The sequence below is a fragment of the Ipomoea triloba genome, chromosome 13, assembly GCF_003576645.1.
Source record: "Ipomoea triloba cultivar NCNSP0323 chromosome 13, ASM357664v1".
Lineage (NCBI taxonomy): Eukaryota > Viridiplantae > Streptophyta > Magnoliopsida > Solanales > Convolvulaceae > Ipomoea > Ipomoea triloba.
This window is the reverse complement of record NC_044928.1, coordinates 1,154,386-1,181,633: the sequence shown is the minus strand read 5'-3', so window position 1 is coordinate 1,181,633 and position 27,248 is coordinate 1,154,386. Positions and strand designations below refer to the sequence as shown.

Sequence of the window (27,248 nt, the reverse complement as noted above, 5' to 3'; positions counted from 1 at the left end):
GCCAACCAATGTCAAAATCCATTGTTTAATCCTAAATAAATAACATTTCCTTGTGTTATGTGGGAAATAATGGTGAAAAATATTTTGATCCCGATCTTTTTTGACGTGCCATATGTCAAAAGAAGGAACCTGTTTTAGTATTTTAATTATTATTTTGTAGTAGCTTGTGTGTGTATTGTACTCCGTATATAATATATATGATTATCGATCCAATATTAATGTATGCATAGCTTAACTATTTGGAAAAAATGGAGTTGATATCATTGCTGATGTTTTAAAATATTAATACATATTGGATGTATCGTTTTTGGATTGTTTTACAAATTTTATTTGAAAATTATTAATTTATTTTGGACTAACCATTGAGATTAATTAGCGAGATCTACTAATCTAATAAGAGTCAATAAAGTTAGACCTATAACGAAAATTTAAAAAAAATATTCCAAATGTTTATTGAAATAAATGGTTCATATTATTTTGATTTTAGTATTATTATTTCGATTTTAGTTTTTTTTTTGTATTTTATTATTATTATTTTGATTTTAGTATTTTTTAATTACTTTTCGCAAACATTATTACATGGACCATGGTCCATATACATGGTTTATTAAATACCCCTACACGCAAACATTATTACATGGACCATGGTCCATACAGCTGCGTGGACGACCATAAATAAAAGGTACATTATTTGAGTACTAAAAGTAAATTATTTTATATACTATTAATTAAATAATGTACATTCAATACAAAAATAATGTACTTTTATTCATGGTTCACATAACTATGTGGACCATAGTCCATACAAGAATTTGCTCGTCTTTAGTAACGGAATATTCTGTTAACTTACTCAACCATATATATATATAATCGATCAAATGTGAACTAAGTTTCCCGGTATGTGTGAACTAATTTCGCCCATCCATCTAAGATGATCAATGACAAACAAATGACAAAACTACCAAAACTAATTAAGATTGACTAAATAACAATGAAGACGAACAAAAAGAAGTGGACAAGCAAAGACGAAATCAATGACAAACCTATCCAAAAGCAAATTATTAAAACTACTACCTAATACCATACTACCTACAATATAATAAGTATTTAGAAAAGTGCAAATTAAATATTAATTTTAATGTCAACTATAATAAACCTTCTCTTATACAATTTTGCATTGATATACTTTAATTACTTATTTAAATACAAATTTAAATTTAAATTAATTAATTAATTATTTAAATACAAACAACGTTGAGCATTAAATCAATCACGCCGCATGTAAAACTAGTAAGGATATAAGGAAGAAATTAAATAATTGTATGGTCTATTATATTTGTTAATTCATACACAAAAATTTTGGGGTAAAAGATTGAGCATGCATTAGGTAATCAAGAAGTTGAAGGTAACAAATCAAATTAAAATGCAATGGGAATATCAAATTTCATTAATGATTCGTACAAATATTATATTTGGTGGTGAAACAAAAAAGAATATATTATATTGTGCAAAATGTATGTAAGATTTAAATTACACTCCATTACTTTTATTATTTTTTCACAACCATTATGCCCAATGATCTTGGGAGTTTAATTACTCTCTAGTGTCTGGTTGCCCTTATTGCCCATCCATGTCGCTTAATGTTGGTCATCATCAATCCCCAAATATGATGGAATCTGCCTTCATCTTGTTTGCATGAAAAGCACGAGCATCAATGGGTTTAATAGGCTTTAATTTCCTGGATTGAAATTCAATAGGCTTTATGTTGTCTTCAACCTTCTTTAACCAACCGCCAAATATATCTGAGTCTGCGTGAACATAAACATCATGCATAGAGGAGAAGACAACCATGAACATAAAAAACACTGTAACAAGCTTTTGATTATTGGCAGCCATTTCTATGATATGATGTGTTTCTTTATATTTTTTCTATGGCTGGCTTTTGCTGTTCTATTTCTTGGCTTGCTTTGTAGTGTTTTTGGTGGATGGGCGATTGTTGAGAGGTGTGGGGATTGTTATTTATAGTATTAGTGGAGATCAAAGGATATGTTGTTCTGTGGATTTGGTCAATTAGTTTGAAGGCTATCCAAGATGTATGGATTAACTTATGGTTATGAGTTGTTTAGGATGAAACTTTATCTTTTTACTTCTCATTAATGAACTCGACATCCAAAACTCAAGCAACACCACCAAAAAATAAACTAAAATAGTTTAAAGGGAAAATTGCATTTTTAATTTTGTCCTCAAGTTATAGGGTAATTGTGGAATTTGTGTCTAAGTGTTGATCATACTCACTTTTCGTCCCAGGTGAAAACCATGTCCCAGGTGAGAACGTGTGGACAAATCCAAACCATTGATCTAGTAGATAATTTAACGGTTAAAAATAAACAAAACTTTGTAATATTTATGAAAATGACCCTGCTCATTTTAAAAATTTGTAATATTTATAAAAATGACTTCGCTTATTTTTTACTTGATTTCTCATCCATTAGACAGATCAATGATTTAGATTTTTCCACAAGTTTTCATTTGGGGAGTTCGTTCTCATATGATTAGGATTATATATATATAGTCATAATCATGTGTGGCCGCGCCTTAACGTGCGGTCAGTGTGTTCGCACCATTACGTATACAAATATACATTACTCAATGTTAAAAAATGCACCACACAAATATGCATCATTAGGTACGCATCACCAAAAAACACACCACTAGGTATGCAAACATACACAAATTCACTATTAGGGGCATGGGAGTTATGGTGCATTATTTTGGGTGTGTGGTGTATTTTTTGGTGTTTTTGTGTATTTTCATTGTGGTGCGTTTTCTAACATTGAGTGGTGCATTTTGTAACATTGAGTGGTGCGAACCGCACCGACCGCACGGGAAGGCGCGACCACATTTGAACATATTTCTATGTGTTTGTGTGAGAGGGGGACGCGCGTCTGTATTTTAATTACTATGACTTTCGAAACACTCAAACAACTTTATAATTTAATTACTGGGTAGTTTACTCTAATGCAAAATATATATGATCAAGTTAAATGTTACTTCAAAGGCTTATGTGAATCATAATGTGTAATTATTGTATAGGCGTATTGCGTATAGCTAAATGTGTAATATTTATTTTTCTATTTTAGATAACGATGGGAACCTGCAAAATATCATATTTACATTTATTGGGTTAATTATATTTATTATTTGTCCCATAGAACGATGAAATCAAGGGAGCTAGCAATTACAAATTGGTTGAGCGTGTATACAGATGTCTCAAAAGTAAAAAGGTATATACTTATAAGGAACTTCTCTGGTGTCAAGTAGGCACGGAACAAGAACGGTTGCCTAGAATGATTGCCTAGAATACCCGATTACTTAGAATACACAGAATATTAACATAAATATACAGATCAGTCCGAAACGGGAAACGCAATTTCCAAAAAAAAGGGATGGTTAGTTTACAATGCTCAAAACGACGTCGTTTACGTACGTGGTGCACGGTATAATTTGCCTCAGTAGACCAAACGATCCATAGCTACAAACCCTACCAAAAAACCCTACAAACATCCCATCACTTTATTCCCATTAAACTTATTAAATCTTAGTGGATAAATTGATGGCACATTACCATGTCTGAATCATTTATTAAGACTCCGGATGAGTGTTCCGTTGTAGTCATTTTGCGGCCAAATTTGGTCCGGATTCTTTTATTTTGTTCATGCTCACTCATTTCTATTCGATGAAAGTTTTGTATGTTGCAGTGGGACATATACATGCCATGTCCTGGACCCTATGGTAGAGTATTGAAGTCGCCTTTAGGTTTTCTTCTCATAGTCACGATATCTTAGTCTCCCAGTCAGCTTTAGTCTTTGTTGAATTCCACTACAAGTGATTATCTTGACAAAATCAAGGTTTAAATGACCAATTAGTTTAGATAAACAAAATCTCAGACCACCACCCTAAGTACCGTGCAATGAATATATGATGAATGGATAACCATTAGATAGTTTACATTTACTATCTTTACAAAGCTCTAATACGGTCAAACCCGTTGACACAGGGCTTGTTTGGTTATCAGCGGTTAGCGGTAGCGGATTGTGTTAGCGGTTATTAAATAGCGGATTGTATTAGCAAGTTTGACCAGCGCATTGTATTAGCGGTTTGTAAAAAGATGTTTGGTAAAATTAGCTGTTTAGATTAGCGGTTAACAGGTAAAATGACTTAAAAGGACATTCATGTTATTATTGTTATTATTATTATTATGTAATTATGTAATGTAATAGTAAAATATTATAATAATAATAATAATAATAATAATAATAAATAAATAATAATCCAAAGCAAAATCATATGTAAAAAAAAAAAAAAAAAAAGGTGATGAGATGTGGGATCATTTTGATCCCACATCGAATTTTTTTGGAAGAGGAGCAGTTGAGCTTCTCTATATAAGAGGAGCACTGCTCCTCTTCCAAACCAGCCGCAAGTCTATTATCCAAAATGGCTCCTTAATTTATGGAGCCTTAATGGCTTAGTAATTGTTGTTTTTTTTTTTTTTAATATAATAGGGGTGTTTTGGGGAAAGTTTACACTTTCCTCAAAACGCTTATTTGAAACGCTGCTAAATGCAGCGTTTCAATTTTCAGCGGTTTGGAGCAAACCGCTGCTCCAAACCGCTGATAACCAAACATCATCTTTGGCGGTTTGACTTGGTCAAACCGCCAAAGATAGTCAAATCCGCTAAAAATTAGCGGATCCGCTAACAACCAAACAGGGCCACAATTCGCTAACCGCTAATTGTCAAACAAGGCCTAATTGACAAATAAAACAAAACCACCTGTCTTTATTATTATATAATCATAATAGTTTGGAAAAAGAATGGATATCATTGTTAGGATATATATACCAGACTTATAATTTCCGCCAAAAATTTTGTTTTGCGTGAGGCAGAAAACGACTAGATTTTTTCCCGCGAAAAATATTTTATGTCGACTAGATTTTTCTATTGCATCCAAACACAACTTAGAGTAAAAATTATGTAAGAAGTTCAAGGCAACAAATCAAAATGCAGTAGTAACATTAAATTTCATTAGTGATTCATTCAAATATTAAATTTGGTACAAAGTACAAGATTTGAATTATACCCCACTGCTTTATTAATTAATTTTCACGAGCACCATATATACCCAATGATCTTGGGAGTCTAATATTTGGTGTCTAGTTGCCCTATTAGCCGCCACTGCATGTTGCTTGAAATTTGAATAGCTTTGATTCTCTCCATTAATCCCCAAATATGTTGGCATCCTTCTTTGCAAAATTACCATCACCACCCAAAACATTATTAATGTTTGTGGGTTTAATGGTGTTGCTGAACTTATCATCAGCCATTAATTTCCTTGTATGAAATTGAATGGGCTTTATGTTGTCTTCAACCTTTGCGGCGCCAAATATAATAGAGTCTGCATAAACAGAAGCATCATGCATAGAGGAGAGGGCAACCATAAACATGAAAAACACTGCAACAAGCTTTTGAATACCAGCCATTTCTATGATCTGGCTTTTACTGTTTTATTTCTTGGCTTGCGTTGTAGTGTTTTTTGGTGGGCGATTGTTGAGAGATGTGGGGATTATTATTTATATATAGTATTACTGGACATCAAATTAAAGGAAATAATATTATTCTTTTGATTTGGCCAATTAATTTGAAGGCTATCCAACATCTACGGATTAACTTATGGGTTTGAGTTGTTTAGGATGAGATTTTAACGTTAGTACCACGTACTCATTAATGAGTGGACAATTATTGGACAACCAAAACTCAAGCAACATCACCAAAAATAAATTTAAAACTTTTTAAAAATTAATTTTTTTTAGTAATTGTTATCAATTAAAATATATACTCTGGGGATCAAAATGGAAAAAGATTAAATATGCACTTGCAATCAATTTATCTTTAATGTTACAAGTTCGTCAAACTATTGACTTGGTAATCACAATGTTACAAGTTCGACTTCTAGCGGAAATGATCTATTGACCTTTTTGGTTTGAGTATGTCAATTATGTATAACTTAATGGTGTTTACTTTCTTGTGATCCTTTGTCAGTTAGGGTTACAATGCGAGGTTTTTTCAGTGCACAATCTCATGTAGGTTTTCCTCGTTACTAAAAAAAAAAAAACTATTTTGCCCAACACAGGATTTATCTAACAAGTCGTGGTCATAGAATGGATCTGTTGAATCGAGCTTGTAAATAGAATCCTTTTTTTTTGGGTGAAGAATACAAACACTAACGATGTTGAGAACTCAAAAAATATTTAGAAGTTTTAAATTTAGGGTTACATTTGTGTGAGGCTGTGTCAGGGATCCTTATCTATAAATGGGTTTGTCGAGTAGAATCAACATGCAAATGTCATACTTATATGTTCAAATGTAATATTAAGAAACAAAGTCCAAATTAGCCATTGGACGCAACCTAATAAAAGTGCAATTAGGCTTCTAAACACCCCAAATGTATGTAATTTCATCTGATAGCAGGTTACCATTCATTTCTTTTGATTGTTGAGCTTGGCATTTTTAAAAAAATTTCATTTCCTTTCCTTCCTCTTGCTTATGTGGGTGGTGTGTTGTCCTTAATTTTTCTTTTCTTTTCTCTTCTTCCCTCTTTCTTTCTTAAGTGTGTCTTCTCTCCAGGTTGTATTATTCTATTTGTCTCTTCTTTACTCTTTACTAGTAAATAACCCGTGCGATGCACAAATAAATTTTTAAATTATATATTTAAATAATAAAATTAATGATGAAATTATAAACAATTTTAATAATTGAAATTATAAGATTTGTTGTATATTAGTGTTGAAATTGATTACTTAAAAATTATATTAGAAAAAGTCTAAACAAAAAATAAAAGGAAGAACCTGATTAATTGATATTATTTTAAGTAAAAAAAAAAATACTGTAATCAAATGAAAGAAATCTCTATGTTTAATTTACATAGTAAGATTAAACTGTTAAATAAAAATTGGCAATATTAACGTAATATGTGTATATTTAATTTTCTTTAATTATGGACGTAATATGTGTATGTTTATTTCTCTTTAATTAGTCACTGTAGTATGTGTTGGAAGAATAAGTCGAATTGGTCCTCAATCCCATGAGAACAAGGCTTTAATTTAGGTGAGGACATGAGGTCAAATCCACACCATTAAATTAATAATTTGAATGGCCCAGATTAACCCATATAAGTAACCACCACTCTTTAAAAAACTACCCACTCTTAAAAAAATTGACAATAATAAATATATCAAAATAAATAATAACCATTAGATCTAACACAATCAACAACCATAATTTGTCCTCACATCCACACCATAATGTGATATCTTTTACAGAAAAATGATCCCAACGTTACTAGTACGAAACTAGTACGAGGATTTAATTTTATAGAAAAATTAATCCCACCACAATTTGGTTTGAGACCAACAACAATATACTTATATATAACAATATATAAAAGGATTTGAATTTTAACAAATAATCCCATGTACCAAGAAATAGCGAAGAAGAAACGAAGGATCCAAGTCGTGTAATATCCACACTGTCCTTACTTAAAATCGATTCCGTACCTCCCGAGGGTGCTAGGAGCGTTGTACTGTCGATCTCCCAGGATAAAATGGATCAACGGAACTACAGTTTGAGCACTCAAACTATAGCCCTTCGGCGAACTAGAACAATAGGCTTTGAACACAACTCTTTGGAAGAATGAACAGAGTTTCTTAGGAAAAGGACAACGTTTTGGAGAATGAAAATTGTGATTTTTCAGCTTGTTAAATTCACTGCCCAAACACACAACTTATATAGGAGATGTAGGATTAAATAACATTTAATTATGACATTAATCTGATAATAAAATTAGTCATAACCCCTATATGTAACCGCAAACCATTATTTGAGAATTAATTTAGAAATTTAAAATTGAAATTAATTCCGAAATAAATGAAGTAATACTCTGATCGGTTGCTACCTGAATCGTACACGAAACGAAACGAGACAACGAGGAGTTAAGTACTTTGCCAAATCCGAGCCATCAATATTCTGGTTCATGATTCGCGCTGCACCACAAGGCCAGGCCGAACCAATGATTACCCGAGTTTGTAGTGACTCTGTGTTGAAAAACAGATACGAAAATGTGACATAACTAAGCCTGCAAGGCCAACCAAATTAGCCATTAGACGACTAAATTTGACCTAGATGCAAAACGACTAAATTGTTACCGTTTTTTTTATTATTATTTATTTGTGTTCAATTTGGACAGTCTTTTTTAACGAGATCAACGACTATCTTTCAACACCATTTTTCACCTAGACACAGTATCCATATGTGATCTCTTTTCTATAAATATTTAATTCCAATTATCATTTTGATTCCCACGTTTGAACGCCAGTACCCCCACACACCCTTAAGAAGCCGTTTGGGCATTGTAAATTGTAATTAAAATATTAAAATATTAAAAATATGGGGGGATTTGGGTATTTGACCTAGGGTTGTGTAATTAAGAGATTAAATACTTGGAAGCTCACATGGGTTGGGGATCTAATTAACATGGAGATATGTAATTAAAACTTAAAAGATTAATTATGTGGAAGGTAACATGGGTTAGGGGATCTAACATGGAGATCGATGTAGTGCGATTCAAATATTAATGTGTCAGACTTGTGTTGGGAAGTCCACCACAAGAATACCACCATTAATGATCTTCTACCTTAGCTTGCCGGCCTTTTCTACACCACCATTATTTCTCCCTTTTTTGCTCTATTATCTCAAAACTTAAACTTAAGATTGCACTTTTCTTAGTCTCAAACTCTACTCTGAAAATATTCCAATTTCAGCTTTATTGCTCTCTCTCTGCTAAGCTCTTCAACAACATCCATCACGTACTGTCCATGCCTTTTGCTGCTGCATCAAAGCTTTGATCTCATCTCCATATATTGGGTTCGATCTCATCATGTAAGTTAAAAAAGAATTTAAAGTATGATTTTTTGTTTATTTGTTTTGTTTTGTTTTTTTTTTTTTGAGAAAATTATTTGTTTTGTTAATATTTGTTACACTTTACTTTTCATGAGCGGTGCTATATATATATATATATAAAAGAAAATGAATGGATATGGTATTCTTATTTTGCAAATTCTACACTGCAAAAAATTGCGTTTTTATTTTCCACACCATCCTTTCATCTGCAGAATTATTTCTTTCAACATTACATCACATCACGGGCTATGGCTTTTGCGGCTGTAACAATTTTAATGGATACACTCCACCAACACTTCCTCCAACCCACTCCTCGTTTTCCTCTTCGCAACAAAACAAAGGTCAAATTACTTTACAAACATCTTTCTTCTTTGCAAACCTCTCTTGAACAAGATTTCAAAGTGGGGGAGTATGATGAAGCACTGAAAGCTTTGGAAGCACAAATGAGAGATGTCTCCATTGAACTAAGGTTCCAAATTGAACACGAATTGAGATTGTTTTACCTGGGGAAATCCATGAAGCTTAGGCTTCACTCTGCTAAAAAGCTTCTTCCAATCTTCACTCGGGCAAAAGAAGACATAGAAAGTATATATAGGGATTTGAATGAAGACGACATAGAAACTATGGATTTGGAATCTTTCGTGTTGAGGATGGTAGAAAGTCTGGATTTTAATGAACACAGAAAAACTGCGTATTTTGGGGTAGAGTTTGCACGGAAGTACGTGACGCTGCCAGTATCCAAGAAGCTTAGGCTTCGCTGGGCTCAAGAGTTTTTTCACACTTTGAATGGAGTAGTTAAAGGTGGCGATTTGAAATATGTGATGGAGATGCTGTGGAAGCACTTCACGCTGCCGGTATCAGGCATGCCGCCTCATATAAACAAAAGGATCAAATCATTTTGCGCACACACTGTCTTTTTTATTTATTTATGAACAGGGGAGAGAGGATGAACCGGAGACAATAAAGGAGGAGACTGAGGATGAATGGGAGAGCGAGGATGAGCAGGAGATCGACGATGAACCGGAGACAGAGGAGGAGACTGAGGATGAACAGGAGACAGAGGATGAGACTGAGGATGAATGGGAGAGCAAGGAAGAACAAAAGAATAATGATGAACAAAGGAGCAAGGATGAACAGGAGACTAAGGATGAATGGGAGAACAAGGAAGAACAAAAGAGTGAGGATGAACAGGAGGAGAGTGATGATGAACTGGAAACTGAGGTTGTACAGCCTATTTTGAGTGAAGCAGAAAGTATAATCAGGCAAGAATTGAGAGCCCCCTCTTATCTCAATAAATACATGAAGCAACGGATACAGGCTCGACATAAGATTCATCAAATTTTCATGAAAGGAATTAAGCTTACATCCTACATCAAGAAAGAGGTGTTGAAGGTTAAGAATGCACACTACAATGAATCCAATACCCCACAAGGGAGCAATACTTCTGCTTCTCTTACAGTTGGTGATTCATTGCAGCATACTACAATTGAAATGGTGGGCTGTGATGATGAGTTCAACATGATAATGGATAAGCTGAACCAGCAATCCAAGCAACGAGAAATTGTGTCAATTGTGGGAATGGGTGGAATCGGTAAAACCACCTTAGCTAAACGGATTTATGGAGATGCTTCATTCATTTCTCGCTTTGATTGTCGAGCTTTGGTTACTATCTCACAGGATTATAATCCAATAAAAGTGCTCAATGCCCTTCTTCGTTCTCTTGACCCAACATGGGTCGAAGATGAAGAAAAGAATGACCCAACATGGGTCGAAGGTGAAGAAAAGAATGAATTGGCTATGCGAGTAGACAAATGTGTCAAAGGTAAAAGGTATTTGATTGTAATAGATGACATATGGAGCACAAATGTTTTGGATGATTTATTGAGATGCTTTAAGGATGGCAAGAATGGAAGTCGAATGTTGTTGACCACTCGCCTAAAAAATGTGGCCGAGTACGCTGATTCACGTGGTAATCTTTGTCATAACATGCGTTTTTTGAATTTATATGAAAGTTGGAACCTTTTTCACAACCAGGTGTTTTCCCAGAGAATAACTTTGTCCCCTGAATTTGAAAGAATTGGTAGAGAGATAGTAAAGAAGTGCAAAGGATTACCTCTTACAATTAATGTGGTTGCTGGACTCCTGTCAAACTCCAAACAAGACTTAAATGAGTGGGAGCTAATTGCAAAAAATGTTCACAAAGTAAGTATAGATCATTCTAATCAGCAGCGTGAAAACATCATTGACTTGAGTTACACCTTCTTACCTCATCATCTTAAACATTGTTTCTTGTCAATTGGGTGTTTTCGAGAAGATGAAGAACTTGCTGAAGATTTTATTGTTGATTATTGGGTTTCGGAGGGATTTCTAAAGGTTTTGAGGTCTAAGAGTTTGGAAGATGTAGCAAGAGAATCTTTAAAAGATCTTGTAGATAGGAATCTCCTTTTAATTTCTACAAAGATTGGTTTTAATGGATTAATGAATGTATATCAAATGCATGATGTGTTGCGTGAATTGGCCTTGAGAGAAGCTCAGAAGGAGAATCTATTATGTCTAAAAAATGATAGGTATTTCTTTAGTGTGGGGTTTAGGAGAACTCAACTAAGAAACTCTTCTCATACCTGCAGCACCTTTTTAAGTTGGACTTTTTACAGTCAGCAGTTTCATGATCATTATTTTAAGTTTTTAAGGGGATTTGTTTCAAAAAGGGGATATGCACTAGGAGTGCGAGACTACGATGCCTATGCGTCAATGGAGTTTATGGGTCTAGTGCATTTGAGATATCTAAAAGGTGATGCTGCTTTGAAACTTCATTCTCTACCCTTATTCATGTTATGGAATTTGCAGAAGTTGGGTGTTGATTGTTATCCTTCAACAAATGGATCCCTTAATATTTGGGGATTGCCCCAACTGAAGAATATCCATTTTCCGGGACCCATTAGAAGAAGACCCTTTAGATTGGTTCTTCCAAGATCAGTTCATCATAATTTGGAGAGCATTAGATATTTGGATCATAGGAGCTGTACAGAGGAGCTGTTCATGAGAATCCCAAATCTAAGGACATTGGGAGTTATGGCAGGTTGTAAAATTAACCTGAAATGCAAAGCATTCAATTGGTTCGAAAGCCTTGCCTGTTTATATAAACTGGAAGATCTGTTACTTTGTGGCAAACTTCTTCATCCCAAGTTTAGTACTATTCATTCTATGGGGACTTTGAGCGTAGAGAATTTTTTGCCAAACCTTAAGAGATTGAAACTCCTCTATACAACATTAAATTGGAAGAATATGTATGTTGTTGAGATGTTGCCGAAGCTTGAGGTCCTCATCTTGGGGGAAGATGCTGCTGTTGGCGGAAAATGGAAACCCACAGATAGAGGATTTCCTAGATTAAAGTTCTTAATCATACAAGATTGTGATCTACAAATTTGGAAAGTCACGGGTGACCATTTTCCTGTCCTTGAATGTCTAGTCCTCATGAGATTATATGATTTAAAACAGATTCCTAGTGACTTTGCTGATATAACTACCCTCAAATCGATCAAGTTATATGAATGTTCAAAGTCAGCTATATCTTCTGCCAAGTGTATTCAAAAAGAGAAACTAGAGTACGGAAACGATGCGTTTACTGTTGATATTTTACGGTTAGATTTCTAGCTACTTTTGTTTTTGAAAAAAATAATAATTATACTCCTAACTTTTAATGCATATATAATTTTCTTAATTTTAATCCAAATTTATTTCGATTTCTATGATTAATTTCTATGCTATATATAGATGATGGTGTTTTACTTTCCAGGATTGATGACTTTGATGATTCTTTATGGGATTAAAGATCATTTTCCGTTGGTTGAGAATGCGTAGAACTAAGTTGGTGCATATATGATGCTAGAAGATCAGATCAGATGATTTGGACAGAATTGAGCTCGGCCACCCGGTACAATCTAGTATCAATATCTTCAATACATAATTACTTTGTGTGGGCAATTAAGACCAAATTAAACTCACAAATCTTAATTAAGATCACAATTTTAATTGAGCAACTGATTTTTTTTTTTTTTTGCTTCTAGTCTAGCTCTATGAATAACATGCAGTTGCCAAATGTATGTATGTATTTTAACCCACAAATTAAAGGATCTGATAAAATAAATAAATACTGCAAGCAAGCACACCAACACAGTAACAAATTAGAGTAGTCCTACTATTTTTGTGTCTGCCTCACACATCGTCTAACTTGAAAAATGCTCAATCTTGATAATTGTAAATTCTGATCCTGGGGTTTTTATGTGCATGTTGTGACCTTCCATTGCAGTTTTTAGAATGATTTGAAAGTAAATAAACACTACTTATTTGTTCATTTTTGCTATATATATGTTGAGGTTTTGAGCTGATAAGTTGGGGAATGGAGCAAATTGAGAGCTGCATTTTGGACGTCAATGGAAGGATTTGGGACGCTAGCGTATAGTATGCACGAGGGCATGCAAATCAAGATTCAGTGAAGGTACAAATAATCTATATTCTGTTTCCACTTCAATATATAAGTTTGTCTGAGCAAGACCTAATTAAAGTCACTAATTTTAAGATCACAGTACAATTCGAATTGAGGAACAAGTTCTAGGGGATATTAAGCCTAGATGATTTTTTGTCAAATCTTAAAAAAAAAAATGGAACTCTTGGGTACAAGATTAAAATGGGAGGATAGGGATGTTGTTGGTACGTTGTCTAAGCTTGAGATCCTTAGATTGAAAACATGTGTTGTTAATGGTAAAAGATGGGAACCCAAAGATGGAGGGTTTCATAGATTGAAATTTTTGGAAATATTTGACTGTGATCTCTAAAAGTTGAAATTAAGATTCTAATTTTTTAATCATTAATAATCCTAAATCCAATCCAAATTTATTTCAATTTCTATAATTAATTTCTAAATCATAGATGATGATGTTTCGTTATTCGGTTGGACAGATACTCGAAGGTTGACAACTCTTGTATCATCGCTTGAATATGGACAAGCTCGTTAGACAAAAAATTCAAGGGAATAGAAATCCAACAGATCACTCGATTTTTATCAAAGGGGTACCTCTCATGGGAACAAATGGGAATCCGGAGATGGAGGATTCCATCGATTAAAGTTCTTGAACATGTATTGTTGCAATCTAAGATGTTGAGAAGCCACTAGTGGTCATATCTGATCTGATCTCATCACAGAAATTAAACACCGTTTGGGTACAAATTAAATTATTGTGTGTTTGGAGATGATGAGCAATTAGGCATGCATTTGTTTGCACATAAAAACCATTAATTGTTTTCTGAGATTTTGTTAGCCAATGAATAGTGCAGTTGAATTCTGCTATTACTCACTACTTTATATTCTTTGTATTCCTTCATGTGGGCTGGGCGTTGCAATTCAATTCAAACATTTTTACTGGAAACACCTACACTGCTAAATTAAATCTAACCTCATTGGTTGAAAGCTAACATTTTTAATTGATTGTAACTTTGGTTTAAGTGGAAGAATAAAAACTTTGCGTTACTTAGAGATTAATTAATTAATGTAGTTATTGGATATATATTATGGCCATTTGAGTTATCAAACTTATTAAAGTTGTATTAAGCAAAGAATCATACTTGAGACTGGTATAATTATCATTTTATATTAATCACTCCTATCGTCTATTTATTGGATATGTAGGTTCCTTGTTAACTCAAGTTGAGGTCTTAATCTATGAAATTAAATAGTTTTTATATTTTAATTTGAGAATTGAGAGTGATTTGGTGCAATTAATGACAACGTTTAGTGCAATTAATTAATGACAACATTAGTTGCATTTAATATTGTTGCTTGATGTATATTATATTGTTGCACTTTTGACACAATTTACTTGCATTTCAAATTTTGAATTATTTATAGAAATGCCACTGCATTTTTTTAAAACAAGTGTATGTTTTTTATCCGTTAAATTTATCTAGATGGATCGTTGGCTTCTCATTCCTCTCCTAGCCGCCTAGTTCTCACCTGATTCGTTTCCTATATATATATATATATATATATATATATATAGAATCGCGTTCAAATGCGTACTAACCGCCCAGGAGAGAAATGCGGACGAATCACAGCGCGCCACGTGTCCGGAATGTAGTTGCACCTAACGTTATAACTAGGTGCATAAATGTTAACAAGGTAAATTACTTGCACCTGCAAGTGAAAATAGGTGCACACGTGCAAGTAAAATGTATTACAAGTGCAAGTAAATTGTACAATGAGCATCAATACTAAGTGCACCTAATATTATAACTAGGTGCACCTAATGCTATAACTAGGTGCACATACATGAATGTTAACAAAGTAAATTACTTGCACAAGTACAAATAAAATGTATTGCAGATGCAAGTAAAATGTATTGCAGATGCAAATGAATTGTACAGTGAGCATCAATACTAAGTGCACCTAATGTTGTAACTAGGTGCACCTAGGTTGCACCCATGTGCATGAATATTAACAAGGTAAATTACTTGCATTTGTAAGTCAAAGTATTTGCGAAAATAGGTGCATGAATATTAATAAAGTAAATTACTTGCACTTGTAAGTGAAAATAGGTGCGAAAATAGGTGCACTTGTAAGTGAAACTAGGTGCACCAAAGTTCCAGTTATTTACGAAAATGCCACCGCGTCATTTTTTTAAAATTGCATCTGATTCGTTGATCTGGACACGTGGACGGCTGTGAAACGTTCTCATTTCTTACCTGGGCGGCAGTTCGCATGGGAGTGCATCCCTATACACACACACACTTACTTACACACACACACACACACACACACACACACACACACACACACACACACACTAAATCTACTAATCTAATAAGAACCAATAAATTTAGACCTATAACATGAACTAATTCCCACACACACTTACGTACGTACATACATACACACACACACACTAAATCTACTAATCTAATAAGAACCAATAAATTTAGACCTATAACATGAACTAAACAATGTTCATCCAAATAATTAAATTCATTCATTGTATTAGAAATAATGTTTATGATAGATAATTTTTGTTATATGAATGAACTGTAAAAATTATATTAAGTAATCAATATGTTTTGAAAATTAGACGTGTAATAAGTAATAAATATGTTTAGGAAAGTAATTAGATAAATTTTGTTAATTAGGATTTAGGAATAAAGAGTTTCCTAAAAGAATACATAATTTAAAAAGTAATAAATATTCTACAAGAAAGGACTCAATCAATATTATTACCTTTTTACCCGTGTAATAAGTAATAAATATGGTTAGGAAAGTAATTAGATAAATTTTGTTAATTAGGATTTAGGAATAAAGAGTTTCCTACAAGAATACATAATTTAAAAAGTAATAAATATTCTACAAGAAAGGACTCAGTCAATATTATTACCTTTTTCTTATAATGATTTGACATATTATCCTTCATCATTGATGTATATCATCTATACAATGACGGTGCATCAAATATTAATCTATGTGTGTGTATTAGATCAAATGCAAATGCTTCTCCAGGTAAAAAATGTGCACAGTTGTTGACCGTAGATATAGTCCAAATCAACAGCCTAGATAGAATATTAATTAAAAAATGTACGGTGGTATAATTGTAATTTTGAGTAAGTCAGCTTGTCTTTTGTATCCGAGTGTACATTTTTTCTTCGAGCACACATGTTTCCTTCTTCAAGTGCATATTTCTCTTCTTCAAGTTCATATTTCTCTTCTTCGAGTGTATCTGTTTTGTTTAGTATATAGTTTCTCCTATCCTCAAAAAAAAAAAGTATATAGTTTCTCCTTTGAGTGCGCATCTTTGTGTCTTTGAGTGCAAAAATTTGGCCTTCAAGTGCATGTTTTATAGCTTTCAAGTGCATGTATGTTTTTCCTTCTAAGAGTGTCACAATTAATTTTGTTCAAATTTTCTCTTTTAGTGTCTTTTTTTTTTCCCTTGCCTTCTATTGATCCTCTTTATGCTTTCAAGTGCTCAATTTCATGCATACAAGTGCATGAGTGTCTTACTATTGTGTAAAATTAAAAAAAAAAAAAACACTTAACATTTCGTTTAACCATTTTTTTCCTTCTAATGCATGTTTTTAGCTTTCAAGTACATGTTTTGTAGCCTTCAAGTGCATGTTTTCCTTTCTAAGAGTGCACAACTAATTTCCTTCGAATTTTCACTTTTAGTGTTCCTCTTAATTATGCTTTCAAGTGCTTAATTTCATGCCTACAAGTGTATCTGGGTCTTACTATTGTGTAAAAATTTAAAAAAATACTTAGCATTTTAGTGAATCATTTTTAGCCTTCAAGTGCATGTTTTTAGACTTCAAGTGCACGGTTTGTAGCCTTCAAGTGCTGCATGTTTGCCTTCAAGTGTAGATTTTTTTTGCTTTCAAGTACACAATTCTGGGTCAGTATTTGCTATATCTTTTGCAATCTTTTCAATAACATATAACTAGATTTCCAATGAAATTTGTGAGATTTACAAATGATTTAATTTATATGAGTAATTGTTTTAATAACACTTAAGTTGAATAACTTTTTCCTTTTTGGTACCATACATTGCATCAATTGCACATCTATTTGACTTCGAGTGCATACTTTTTGCCTTCAGTTGCACATTTTGTACATTCAAGTGCATAGTTTAGAGCTTTCAAGTGCACACTTCGTATAGATCAGAATTTCTTTTAAAAGAGTCATTGATCATGATTAACCGCATTTCCACACCGAAAGTAGCCTTCACACCTGATCATAAATCTCCCCCCCCCCCCCCCCCCCCCCCCCNATATATATATATATATATATATATATATATATATATATATATATATATATATATATATTTTCATATATTTATTTATTTTTATTTCAATTAACAATTTATTTATTTATTTTGATTCTAATTTTTATTTTACTCCAAAAAAAAAAAGTTCTCATATTTAAATCTATTATTATTAGAGTGAATTTCATTTTTGGTCCTAGATTTATAGGTGATAATTCACTTTTAGTCCTTTTTTATCAGAACATCCTCATTTGGTCCTAGTATTATTGTGGTATGATCTTTTTTGTTCTTTATCAACAAAACAGTTTAAATATCGTTAAATACAAAAGCATTATCTTTTCTAAAAAATAAACATAAAAATATAACAGTGTTAATCCACTTTGTATAAAAAAAAGATCAAAATGTCTCTGTAGGAGCAACCTCTCAAATTGTTTAATTCCAATTATCATTTTGATTCCATGAACCCCAGTACCCATTTGAACTCCAGTACCCCACACAAGGCCACACACCCTTAGGGCATCCACAGCAGAAGAGAATAGAAGGATAATGTCAGTAAATAATAACCATGCTTTGATCTTGGACTGATGTGAGAACCATTTTCAATGCATTTCTTATTCCTACAAATGATAGTTCATACTACAGTATTTTCTGACAAATTAAAGGAAGGCAAAGTGGTGTTGTGTGCGTCATGCGCACAGCTAGGCGCGTGCAGTGCACGCGCCTGACAACGTTACGTTTTATTTATTTATTTTTTAATTTGATTTGTTTTTATTTTTTATTTCATCCTCTATCATTTTCTCTTTCCTAATCACACTTACAAAATCCCTCAAAAATCGCGAAAAAACTTCATTGATAAGAATGCTCTTATGAAGCCGCAAAAGCGGCTTGGGCATTGTAACTAAAATATTAAAAATATGGGGGTGACAGGATAATTGGGTACTCGACCCGGAACCACTGGTAGGACCCAAAAGCAAGGCAACGGACGTTCAACTAGCCATTCAACACTTCACTCCTCAGCATCAATGCTCAACGGCTCCTCAGCTCCTCAGCATTGATGCCCAACGGTTCAGCTCCTCAATATCAATGCTCAACGTTCAGCTCCCCAGCATCAACTCCTCAACATTGATGCCCAACGTTCACCTCCCCAGCATTAATGCTCAACGGCTTCTCAACCCCTTGGCATTAACGCTCCATTACTGAGATGAAGGAAATAAAAAGGCTCACAAAAAACACTTGTAGGGAGACACTTGGACTTAGACAATAGATACTGAACTCACTTGTACACCGAGCACTACGCTCACTATTGTATTCAAACATTCAAATACTCAAATAATATACCGGTAAACACATTATTACCGTCAGGGGATTGTGTCAATAATACTTTAAAAAAAAAAAAAAAAAAAAAACAAACAATTTAGCCCTACTAAAATATAATGGATTACAGGTAAGAATGTTTGAATAGTTGTTGGGAAGTCGCAATCATCCATTCAAAAGATTAAAAAAAACTGACCACCATGGCTAAATAAGACAGAAGAAAAGAATACATTATTATCTGATCTTCTGCCTTAGCCTGCCGGCCTTTTCTACACCACCATTATTTCTCCCTCTTTTGCTCTATTTTCTCAAAACATAAGTTGCACTTTTCTTAATCTCAAACTCTAGTCTGCAAATATACCAATTTCTGCTTTTTTACTCTCTCTGCTAAACCAAGCCAACCTATTATATTTATATCTATCTTACTTAGCTCTTCTACAACATCGATCACGTACGTACTGTCCATGCCTTTTGCTGCTGCATCAAAGCTTTGATCTCATCTCCAAATTGGTTTCCATCTCATATTCTCATGTAAGTTTTTTTTTTAAAAAAAAATTAAGTATGATTTTTTGTTGCTGTTGTTGTTGTTTTTTTTTTTTTTTCAATATTTGTTACACATTACTTTATTTTTCAATATATATATATATATATATGAAAATGAATGGACATGAATATGACTTTACCATTCTCCTAGATCAAAGTCACTTTATGCTAAATGATAATAAAGCTATATTTTCTTCTTGGTCGATATAGTAATTACATTAACACACGTAATTTATTTGTATATACGGAGTATATATAACATAATATAATCAGGTCATTTGATTAATTCACACTTAATTCATTTGTATATACGGAGTATATATATCATAATATAATCAAGTCATTTGATTATTTTTTAATCGAATAAATTGAAATTGAAATAATCAAAATTCTAATGTTAATTTAGTGAATTGAAGTTATTCATCTATCAAGTTGAAAATTGATTTTTGAAATTATAGAGTTGAATTATAATTTGATTATTTATTACTAATTTGGTTGATTTGGTAGGATCTGGTATTTCGAATAGGGCTATGTTAGACAAATTTAGCTAAAAAGGTAACTGAAAATTCAAAAGCTATAAACTAGAAGCTGAAAATTGAAGAGCTCTTAAGTTAGCTGGCATACTCGAAAGTTTTTGATAAAATGAACTTTTTGATATAGTGATATACTGATAATTATAAAAAGACTAAAAGGGACATCTTTATAAAATTTACACAAATTTGACCACCATTGCTAATTATGTAAGAAGAAAGTAATACGGAGTACATTATTATCTAATTTTCTACCTTAGCTTGCCGGCCTTTTGTATACACCACCATTATTTCTCCCTTCTTTGCTCTATTTTATCTAAACATAAGTTGCACTTTTCTTAATCTCAAACTCTACTCTGAAAAAGTTGCAGTTTTCTTAATCTCAAACTCTAGTCTGCAAATATTCCAATTTCAGCATTTTTCCTCTCTCAGCTCTGCTAAACCAAGCTAAGCCACCCCATTATATCTATCTTCAACAGTACAACATCCATCACGTACTGTCCATGCCTTTTGCTGCTACATCAAAGCTAAGCTTTGATCTCATCTCCAAATTGGCTTCGATCTCATGTAAGTTTTTTTCTTTTTTTAAATAAAAATTAAAGTATGATTTTTTTTAATAATATTTGTTACACCTTACTTTTCATGAGTTATATATATTAGAAAATGAATGGACATGAATATGAGTTCACCATTCTCCTAGATCAGAGTCACTTTATCTTTATGCTAAATAATAATAAATCTATATTTTCTTTTTGGTCGATATATATATAGTAATTACATTAACACATGTAATTCATTTGTATATACAGATCGAGTATACATTATTATAATATAATCAGGCTTGGTCATTTAATTAATTTTGAATCGAATTAATTGAAATTGAATTCATCAAAATTCTAATGTTAATTTTATGAAGCTATTTATTCATCTATCAAATTGAAAAAAGTTCTGTTTGGTAAATAATCAGCCTATCAGCCAATTTTGACTTATTTGACCACTATTAGTTGTTTGGTTAATAAGCTTTTTGTAACTTCAAAATGCTAAAATTCAAAAGCCTACTAAAAGTAGCATTTTCAATTAGCTTTTTGAGAAAAGAAATTATACCAAAAAGCTATCAGCTAACAGCTAATTTATCAAACAACTTTCTAGAATCAGCTAATATTATCAACAAATCATACCTTCTAAACCAAACGGCTAACCCAATCAGCCAACAACAATTTACCAAACAGGGCCAAAGTGATTTTTGATTTAATAGAATTGAAGCATGTGCTCTATCTCAACTAAAAGTTGACATGATACCAAATTGAAACATGTCCTCCATCCCAACTAAAAGTTCGGATTGCACATTAATGTTTATATATTATATGCTCAAGAAATAGGGTCATCTATCAAGTTGAAAAATGAATTTTGAATTAATAGAGTTAAATTATAATTTGATTATTTATTATTAATTTGGTTGATTTGGTAGGAACTAGGAACTGGTTTTTTGAACCAGATTATATGTCATTATTGTGCAATTATTTTGGTGAATTTGTAATAGTGAAAAAAAATAGGTTCATTTTCAAAAAGAACAATATTGTTTGTGTTGATATCTTAATTTTAATTTTGTTAATTAGATTATGATAATAATTACTTATTCAAAATATTGTTATTGAGAAGTAGAGTGATTTTCCATGGAATTCTTATTTTGCAAATTCTACTCTGCAAAAAATTGTCTTTATTTTCCACACCTTCCTTTCATCTGCAGAATTATTGCTTTCAACATCACATCACCTGCTATGGCTTTTGCGGCTATAACAATTTTAATGGATACACTCCACCAACACTTCCTCCAACCCACTCCTCGTTTCCCTCTTCGCAACAAAACAAAGGTCAGATTGCTTTACAAACATCTTTCTTCTTTGCAAACCTGTCTTGAACAAGATTTCAAAGTGGGGGAGTGTGATGAAGCAATGAAAGCTTTGGAAGCACAGATGAGAGATGTCTCCATTGAACTAAGGTTCCAAATTGAATATCAATTGACGTTGTTTTACATGGGGAAATCCATGAAGCTTAGGCTTCACTCTGCTCAAAAGCTTCTTCCACTTTTGAATGGAGCAATTAAGGACGGCATAGAAACTATGGATTTGGAATGTGTGGAGAAGATGCTAAGGAAGCACTTCATGCTGCCGGTATCAGGCATGCCGGCTCATATAAAGAAAAGGGTCCTATCTTTTTGCACACAATATGGTTATATCTTTTTCAATAAATGGAGCGAAGACGAAGAGGAGAGCGGGAATGAAAAGGAGAGCGGGAATGAAAAGGAGAGCGAGGATGAACAGGAGAGTGGGGATGAACAAGAGAGCGAGGATGAATGCGAGGGGCAGGATGAACAGCAGAGCGATGATGAACAGGAAAGAAGGAATGAATGGGAGACAAAGGAGACAAATGATGAATGGGAGAACACGGAAGAACAAAAGAGTGATGATGAACGGGAGATCGAGGAAGAACAAAATAGTGATGATGAACACGAGGAGAGTGATGATGAATGGGAGACTGAGGAAGAACAAAATAGTGATGATGAACACGAGGAGAGTGATGATGAATGGGAGACTGAGGAAGAACAAAATAGTGATGATGAACATGAGGAGAGTGATGATGAACAGGAGACTGTGGCAGAGGTACAACAACATATTTTGTGTGAAGTAGACAGTATAATCAGGCAAGAATTGAGAGCCCCCTCTTATCTCAATAAATACATGAAGCAACGGATACAGGCTCGACATAAGATTCATCAAATTTTCATGCAAGGAATTAAGCTTACATCCTACATCAACAAAGAGGTGTTGAAGGTTAAGAATGCACACTACAATCAATCCAATACCCCACAAGGGAACAATAGTTTTGCTTCTCTTACCGTTGGTGATTCATTGCAACATACTACAATTGAAATGGTGGGCTGTGATGATGAGTTCAACATCATAATGGATAAGCTGAACCAGCCATCCAAGCAACGAGAAATTGTGTCAATTGTAGGAATGGGTGGAATCGGTAAAACCACCTTAGCTAAACGGATTTATGGAGATGCTTCATTCATTTCTCGTTTTCATAGTCGAGCTTGGGTTACTATCTCACAGGATTATAATCCAATAAAAGTGCTCAATGCCCTTCTTCGTTGTCTTGACCCAGCATGGGTCGTCAAAGGCGAAGAAAAGAATGAATTGGCTATGCAAGTAGACAAATGTGTCAAAGGCAAAAGGTATTTGATTGTAATAGATGACATATGGAGCACCAATGTTTTGGATGATTTATTGAGATGTTTTAAGGATGGCAAGAATGGAAGTCGAATGTTGTTGACCACTCGCCTAAAAAATGTGGCCGAGTATGCTGATTCACGTGGTAATCTTTGTCATAACATGCGTTTTTTGGATTCATATGAAAGTTGGAACCTTTTTCACAACCAGGTGTTGTCCCAGAGAATAACTTTGTCCCTTGAATTTGAAAGAATTGGTAGAGAGGTAGTAAAGAAGTGCAAAGGATTACCTCTTACAATTAATGTGGTTGCTGGACTCCTGTCAAACTCCAAACAAGACTTAAATGAGTGGGAGCTAATTGCAAAAAATGTTCACAAAGTAAGTATAGATCATTCTAATCAGCAGCGTGAAAACATCATTGACTTGAGTTACACCTTCTTACCTCATCATCTTAAACATTGTTTCTTGTCAATTGGGTGTTTTCCAGAAGATGAAGAACTTGCTGAAGATTTTATTGTTGATTTTTGGATTTCGGAGGGATTTCTAAAGGTTTCGAGGTCTAAGAGTTTGAAAGATGTGGCAAGAGAATCCTTAAAAGATCTTGTAGACAGGAATCTCCTTTTAATTTCTACAAAGATTGGTTTTAATGGATCAATGAATGTATATCAAATGCATGATGTGTTGCGTGAATTGGCCTTGAGAGAAGCTCGGAAGGAGAATCTATTATGTCTCAAAAATGATAGGTTTATCTTTTGTGTGGGGTTTAAGAAAACTCAACTAATAAACTCTTCTCATGTATCTCACCCATGGAGTTACAACTCTTTATCTCATACCTGCATCACCTTTTTAAGGTTGAGTTTACTCGGTCAGCAGTTTCATTATCATTTTTTTATGTTTGTAAGGGGATTGGTACTACAAGTGCCATACCTCGACGATGCCTATGCGTCTATAGAGTTTATGGGTCTAGTGCATTTGAGATATCTAAAGACTTCTTCTGCTTTGAAACTTAATTCTCTACCCTTGTTTATGTTATGGAACTTGCAGAAGCTGGATGTTGAGGTTTGTCCTTCAACAAATGAACCCCTTAATATTTGGGGATTGCCCCAACTGAAGAATCTCCGTCTTCTGGGAACTATTCGACTGGTTCCTCCAAGTTCAGTTCATCATAATTTGGAGAGCATTCTTTATTTGGATCATAGGAGTTGTACAGAGGAGCTGTTTATGAGAATCCCAAATCTAAGGAGATTGGGAGTTAGGACAGGTTGTAAAATTAACCTAAAACGCAAAGCATTCAATTGGTTCGAAAGCCTTGCCTGTTTATATAAACTGGAAGATCTGTTACTTTGTGGCAAACTTCTTCATCCGAAGTTTAGTACTATTCATTCTACGGGGACTTTGAACATAGAGAATTTTTTGCCAAATCTTAAGAGATTGAAACTCTTAGATACAAGATTAAATTGGAAGAATATGTATGTTGTTGGGATGTTGCCGAAGCTTGAGGTCCTCATCTTGGGGGATTATGCTGCTGTTGGCGGAAAATGGAAACTCACAGATAGTGGATTTCCTGGATTAAAGTTCTTAATCATAGAAAGTTGTGATCTACAAATTTGGAAAGTCACGGGTGACCATTTTCCTGTCCTTGAATGTCTAGTCCTCATGAAATTAGAGGATTTAAAAAAGATTCCTAGTGACTTTGCAGATATAACTACCCTCAAATCGATCAAGTTATATGAATGTTCAAAGTCAGCTATATCTTCTGCCAAGTGTATTCAAGACGAGAAACTAGACTACGGAAATGACGCGTTTACTGTTGATATTTTACGGTTAGATTTCTAGCTACTTTTGTTTTTGAAAAAAAAAAATTAATAATTATACTTCTAGCTAACTTTTAATCCATATATAATTTTCTCAATTTTAATCCAAATTTATTTCAATTTCTATGATTAATTTCTATGCTATTGATGATGGTGTTTTACTTTCCAGGTTTGCTGACTTTGATGGTTCTTTTTGGGATTAAAGATCATTTTCCCTTGGTTGAGAATGCGTAGAACTAAGTTGGTGCATATATGATGTTACAAGAGATTCCTTGGCTTGGCTATTCATAAGCTCCATGAAGATGAGATGAGATAAGATAGATGCAACCAACACACCACATTGTAAATTCTGATCCTGGGGTTTTTATGTGCATGTTGTGACCTTGTATTGCTGTTTTTTTAGAATGATTTGAAAGTAAATAAACACTACTACTTATTTGTTCATTTTTGCTATATATATGTTGGAGGTTTTGAGCTGATAAGTTGGAGAATGGAGAAAATTGAGAGCATTTTGGACGTGAATGGAAGGATTTGGGACGCTAGCGTATAGTATATGCACGAGGGCATGCAAATCAAGATTCAGTGAAGGTACAAATAATCTATATTCTGTTTCCACTTCAATATATAAGTTTGTCTGAGCAAGACCTAATTAAAGTCACTAATTTTAAGATCACAGTACAATTCGAATTGAGGAACAAGTTCTAGGGGATATTAAGCCTAGATGATTTTTTGTCAAATCTTTAAAAAAAAAATGGAACTCTTGGGTACAAGATTAAAATGAGAGGATATGGATGTTGCTGGTACGTTGTCTAAGCTTGAGATCCTCAGATTGAAAAAACATGTGTTGTTAATGGTAAAAGATGGGAACCCAAAGATGGAGGGTTTCATAGATTAAAGTTAGTTTTTGGAAATATTTTACTACGATGATCGTCTAAAAGTTGAAATTAAGATTATATTATAATTTTTTAATCATTAATAATCCTAAATCCAATCCAAATTTATTTCAATTTCTATAATTAATTTCTAAATCATAGATGATGATGTTTCGTTATTCGGTTGGACAGATACTCGGAGGTTGACAACTCTTGTATCATCGCTTGAATATGGGCAAGCTCGTTAGACCAAAAATTCAAGGGAATCGAAATCCAACAGATCACTTGATTTCTATCAAAGGGTACCTCTCATGGGAACAAATGGGAATCCAGAGATGGAGGACTCCATGGATTAAAGTTCTTGAATATGTATTGTTGCAATCTAATTAAGATGTTGAGAAGCCACTAGTGATCATATCTGATCTGATCACAGAAACACCATTTGGGTACAAATTAAATTACTGTGTGTTTGGATGATGAGCAATTAGGCATGCATTTGTTTACACATAAAAACCATTAATTGTTTCTTGAGATTTTGTTAGCGAATGAATAGTGCAGTGAAATTCTACTATTAATTTATATTCTTTGTTTTCTTCCATATGGGCTGGGGGTTGCAATTCAAACATTTTTACTGGAAACACACTGGTAAATCTAACCTCATTGGTTGAAAGCTAACATTTTTAATTGATTGTAACTTTGGTTTAAGTGGAAGAATAAAAACTTTGCGTTACTTAGAGATTAATTAATTAATGTAGTTATTGGATATATATTATGGCCATTTGAGTTATCAAACTTATTAAAAGCTGTATTAAGCAAAGAATCATACTTGAGTCTCGTATAATTATCATTTTATATTAATCACTCCTATCATATATTTATTGGATATGCAGGTTCCTTGTTAACTCAAGCTGAGGTCTTAATATATGAAATTAAATAGTTCTTATATTTTAATTTGAGAATTGAGAGTGATGGACTAAGACTTAATTCCATTTTTTCTCCTAGATTTATAGGTGACATTGGACTTTTAGTCATTTTTTTTTATCAAAACATTAATTTTTAGTCCTAGTATTATTGTGATATGACCAGTTTTGGTCCTCCGTCAACAAAATCGTTGAAATTTCGTTAAATACA

General features: G+C 33.3%; 3 protein-coding genes across 8 annotated transcripts; all 3 read left to right on the top strand.

Annotated features, from left to right (window-relative positions):
- The first annotated feature begins 9,261 nt into the window (after positions 1–9,261).
- LOC116002296 (X-linked retinitis pigmentosa GTPase regulator-interacting protein 1-like) lies at positions 9,262–10,308 on the top strand. The gene is made up of 3 exons (XM_031242400.1): positions 9,262–9,867; positions 9,950–10,234; positions 10,276–10,308. The coding sequence occupies exons 1-3, from the start codon at positions 9,262–9,264 to the stop codon at positions 10,306–10,308; spliced, it is 924 nt and encodes a 307-aa protein (XP_031098260.1).
- Positions 10,290–14,367, top strand: LOC116001556 (putative late blight resistance protein homolog R1A-10). The gene is made up of 5 exons (XM_031241438.1): positions 10,290–10,743; positions 10,777–12,654; positions 12,810–12,947; positions 13,390–13,511; positions 13,973–14,367. The coding sequence occupies exons 1-3, from the start codon at positions 10,313–10,315 to the stop codon at positions 12,841–12,843; spliced, it is 2,343 nt and encodes a 780-aa protein (XP_031097298.1). The 5' UTR covers positions 10,290–10,312; the 3' UTR covers positions 12,844–12,947; positions 13,390–13,511; positions 13,973–14,367.
- Positions 14,368–19,352: 4,985 nt separating this feature from the next.
- Positions 19,353–26,692, top strand: LOC116002919 (late blight resistance protein R1-A-like). 6 transcript variants are annotated; one of them, XM_031243109.1, is made up of 7 exons: positions 19,353–19,656; positions 20,614–20,765; positions 21,946–22,681; positions 22,739–25,254; positions 25,415–25,587; positions 25,713–25,833; positions 26,310–26,692. In XM_031243109.1, the coding sequence occupies exons 3-5, from the start codon at positions 21,977–21,979 to the stop codon at positions 25,446–25,448; spliced, it is 3,255 nt and encodes a 1,084-aa protein (XP_031098969.1). In that variant the 5' UTR covers positions 19,353–19,656; positions 20,614–20,765; positions 21,946–21,976; the 3' UTR covers positions 25,449–25,587; positions 25,713–25,833; positions 26,310–26,692. The 6 variants fall into 6 exon arrangements, with proteins under 6 accessions (XP_031098969.1, XP_031098967.1, XP_031098966.1 ...); XM_031243107.1 differs by having other exon boundaries at positions 20,678–20,765; positions 21,946–25,254; XM_031243106.1 differs by having other exon boundaries at positions 20,631–20,765; positions 21,946–25,254.
- The last annotated feature ends 556 nt before the right edge of the window (positions 26,693–27,248 follow it).

Excerpts from the sequence above, each read along its gene's own strand:
- LOC116002296 (XM_031242400.1), top strand. The coding sequence starts at position 9,262 with ATGGCTTTTGCGGCTGTAACAATTTTAATGGATACACTCCACCAACAC. Across the intron at positions 9,868-9,949 it reads GGAAGCACTTCACGCTGCCG|GGGAGAGAGGATGAACCGGA; the intron begins GTATCAGGCATG and ends ATTTATGAACAG. Across the intron at positions 10,235-10,275 it reads ATGATGAACTGGAAACTGAG|GCAAGAATTGAGAGCCCCCT; the intron begins GTTGTACAGCCT and ends AAGTATAATCAG.
- LOC116001556 (XM_031241438.1), top strand. The coding sequence starts at position 10,313 with ATGAAGCAACGGATACAGGCTCGACATAAGATTCATCAAATTTTCATG. Across the intron at positions 10,744-10,776 it reads CTTCGTTCTCTTGACCCAAC|ATGGGTCGAAGGTGAAGAAA; the intron begins ATGGGTCGAAGA and ends GAATGACCCAAC. Across the intron at positions 12,655-12,809 it reads TTTACTGTTGATATTTTACG|GATTGATGACTTTGATGATT; the intron begins GTTAGATTTCTA and ends TTTACTTTCCAG.
- LOC116002919 (XM_031243108.1), top strand. The coding sequence starts at position 21,977 with ATGGCTTTTGCGGCTATAACAATTTTAATGGATACACTCCACCAACAC. Across the intron at positions 25,255-25,414 it reads TTTACTGTTGATATTTTACG|GTTTGCTGACTTTGATGGTT; the intron begins GTTAGATTTCTA and ends TTTACTTTCCAG.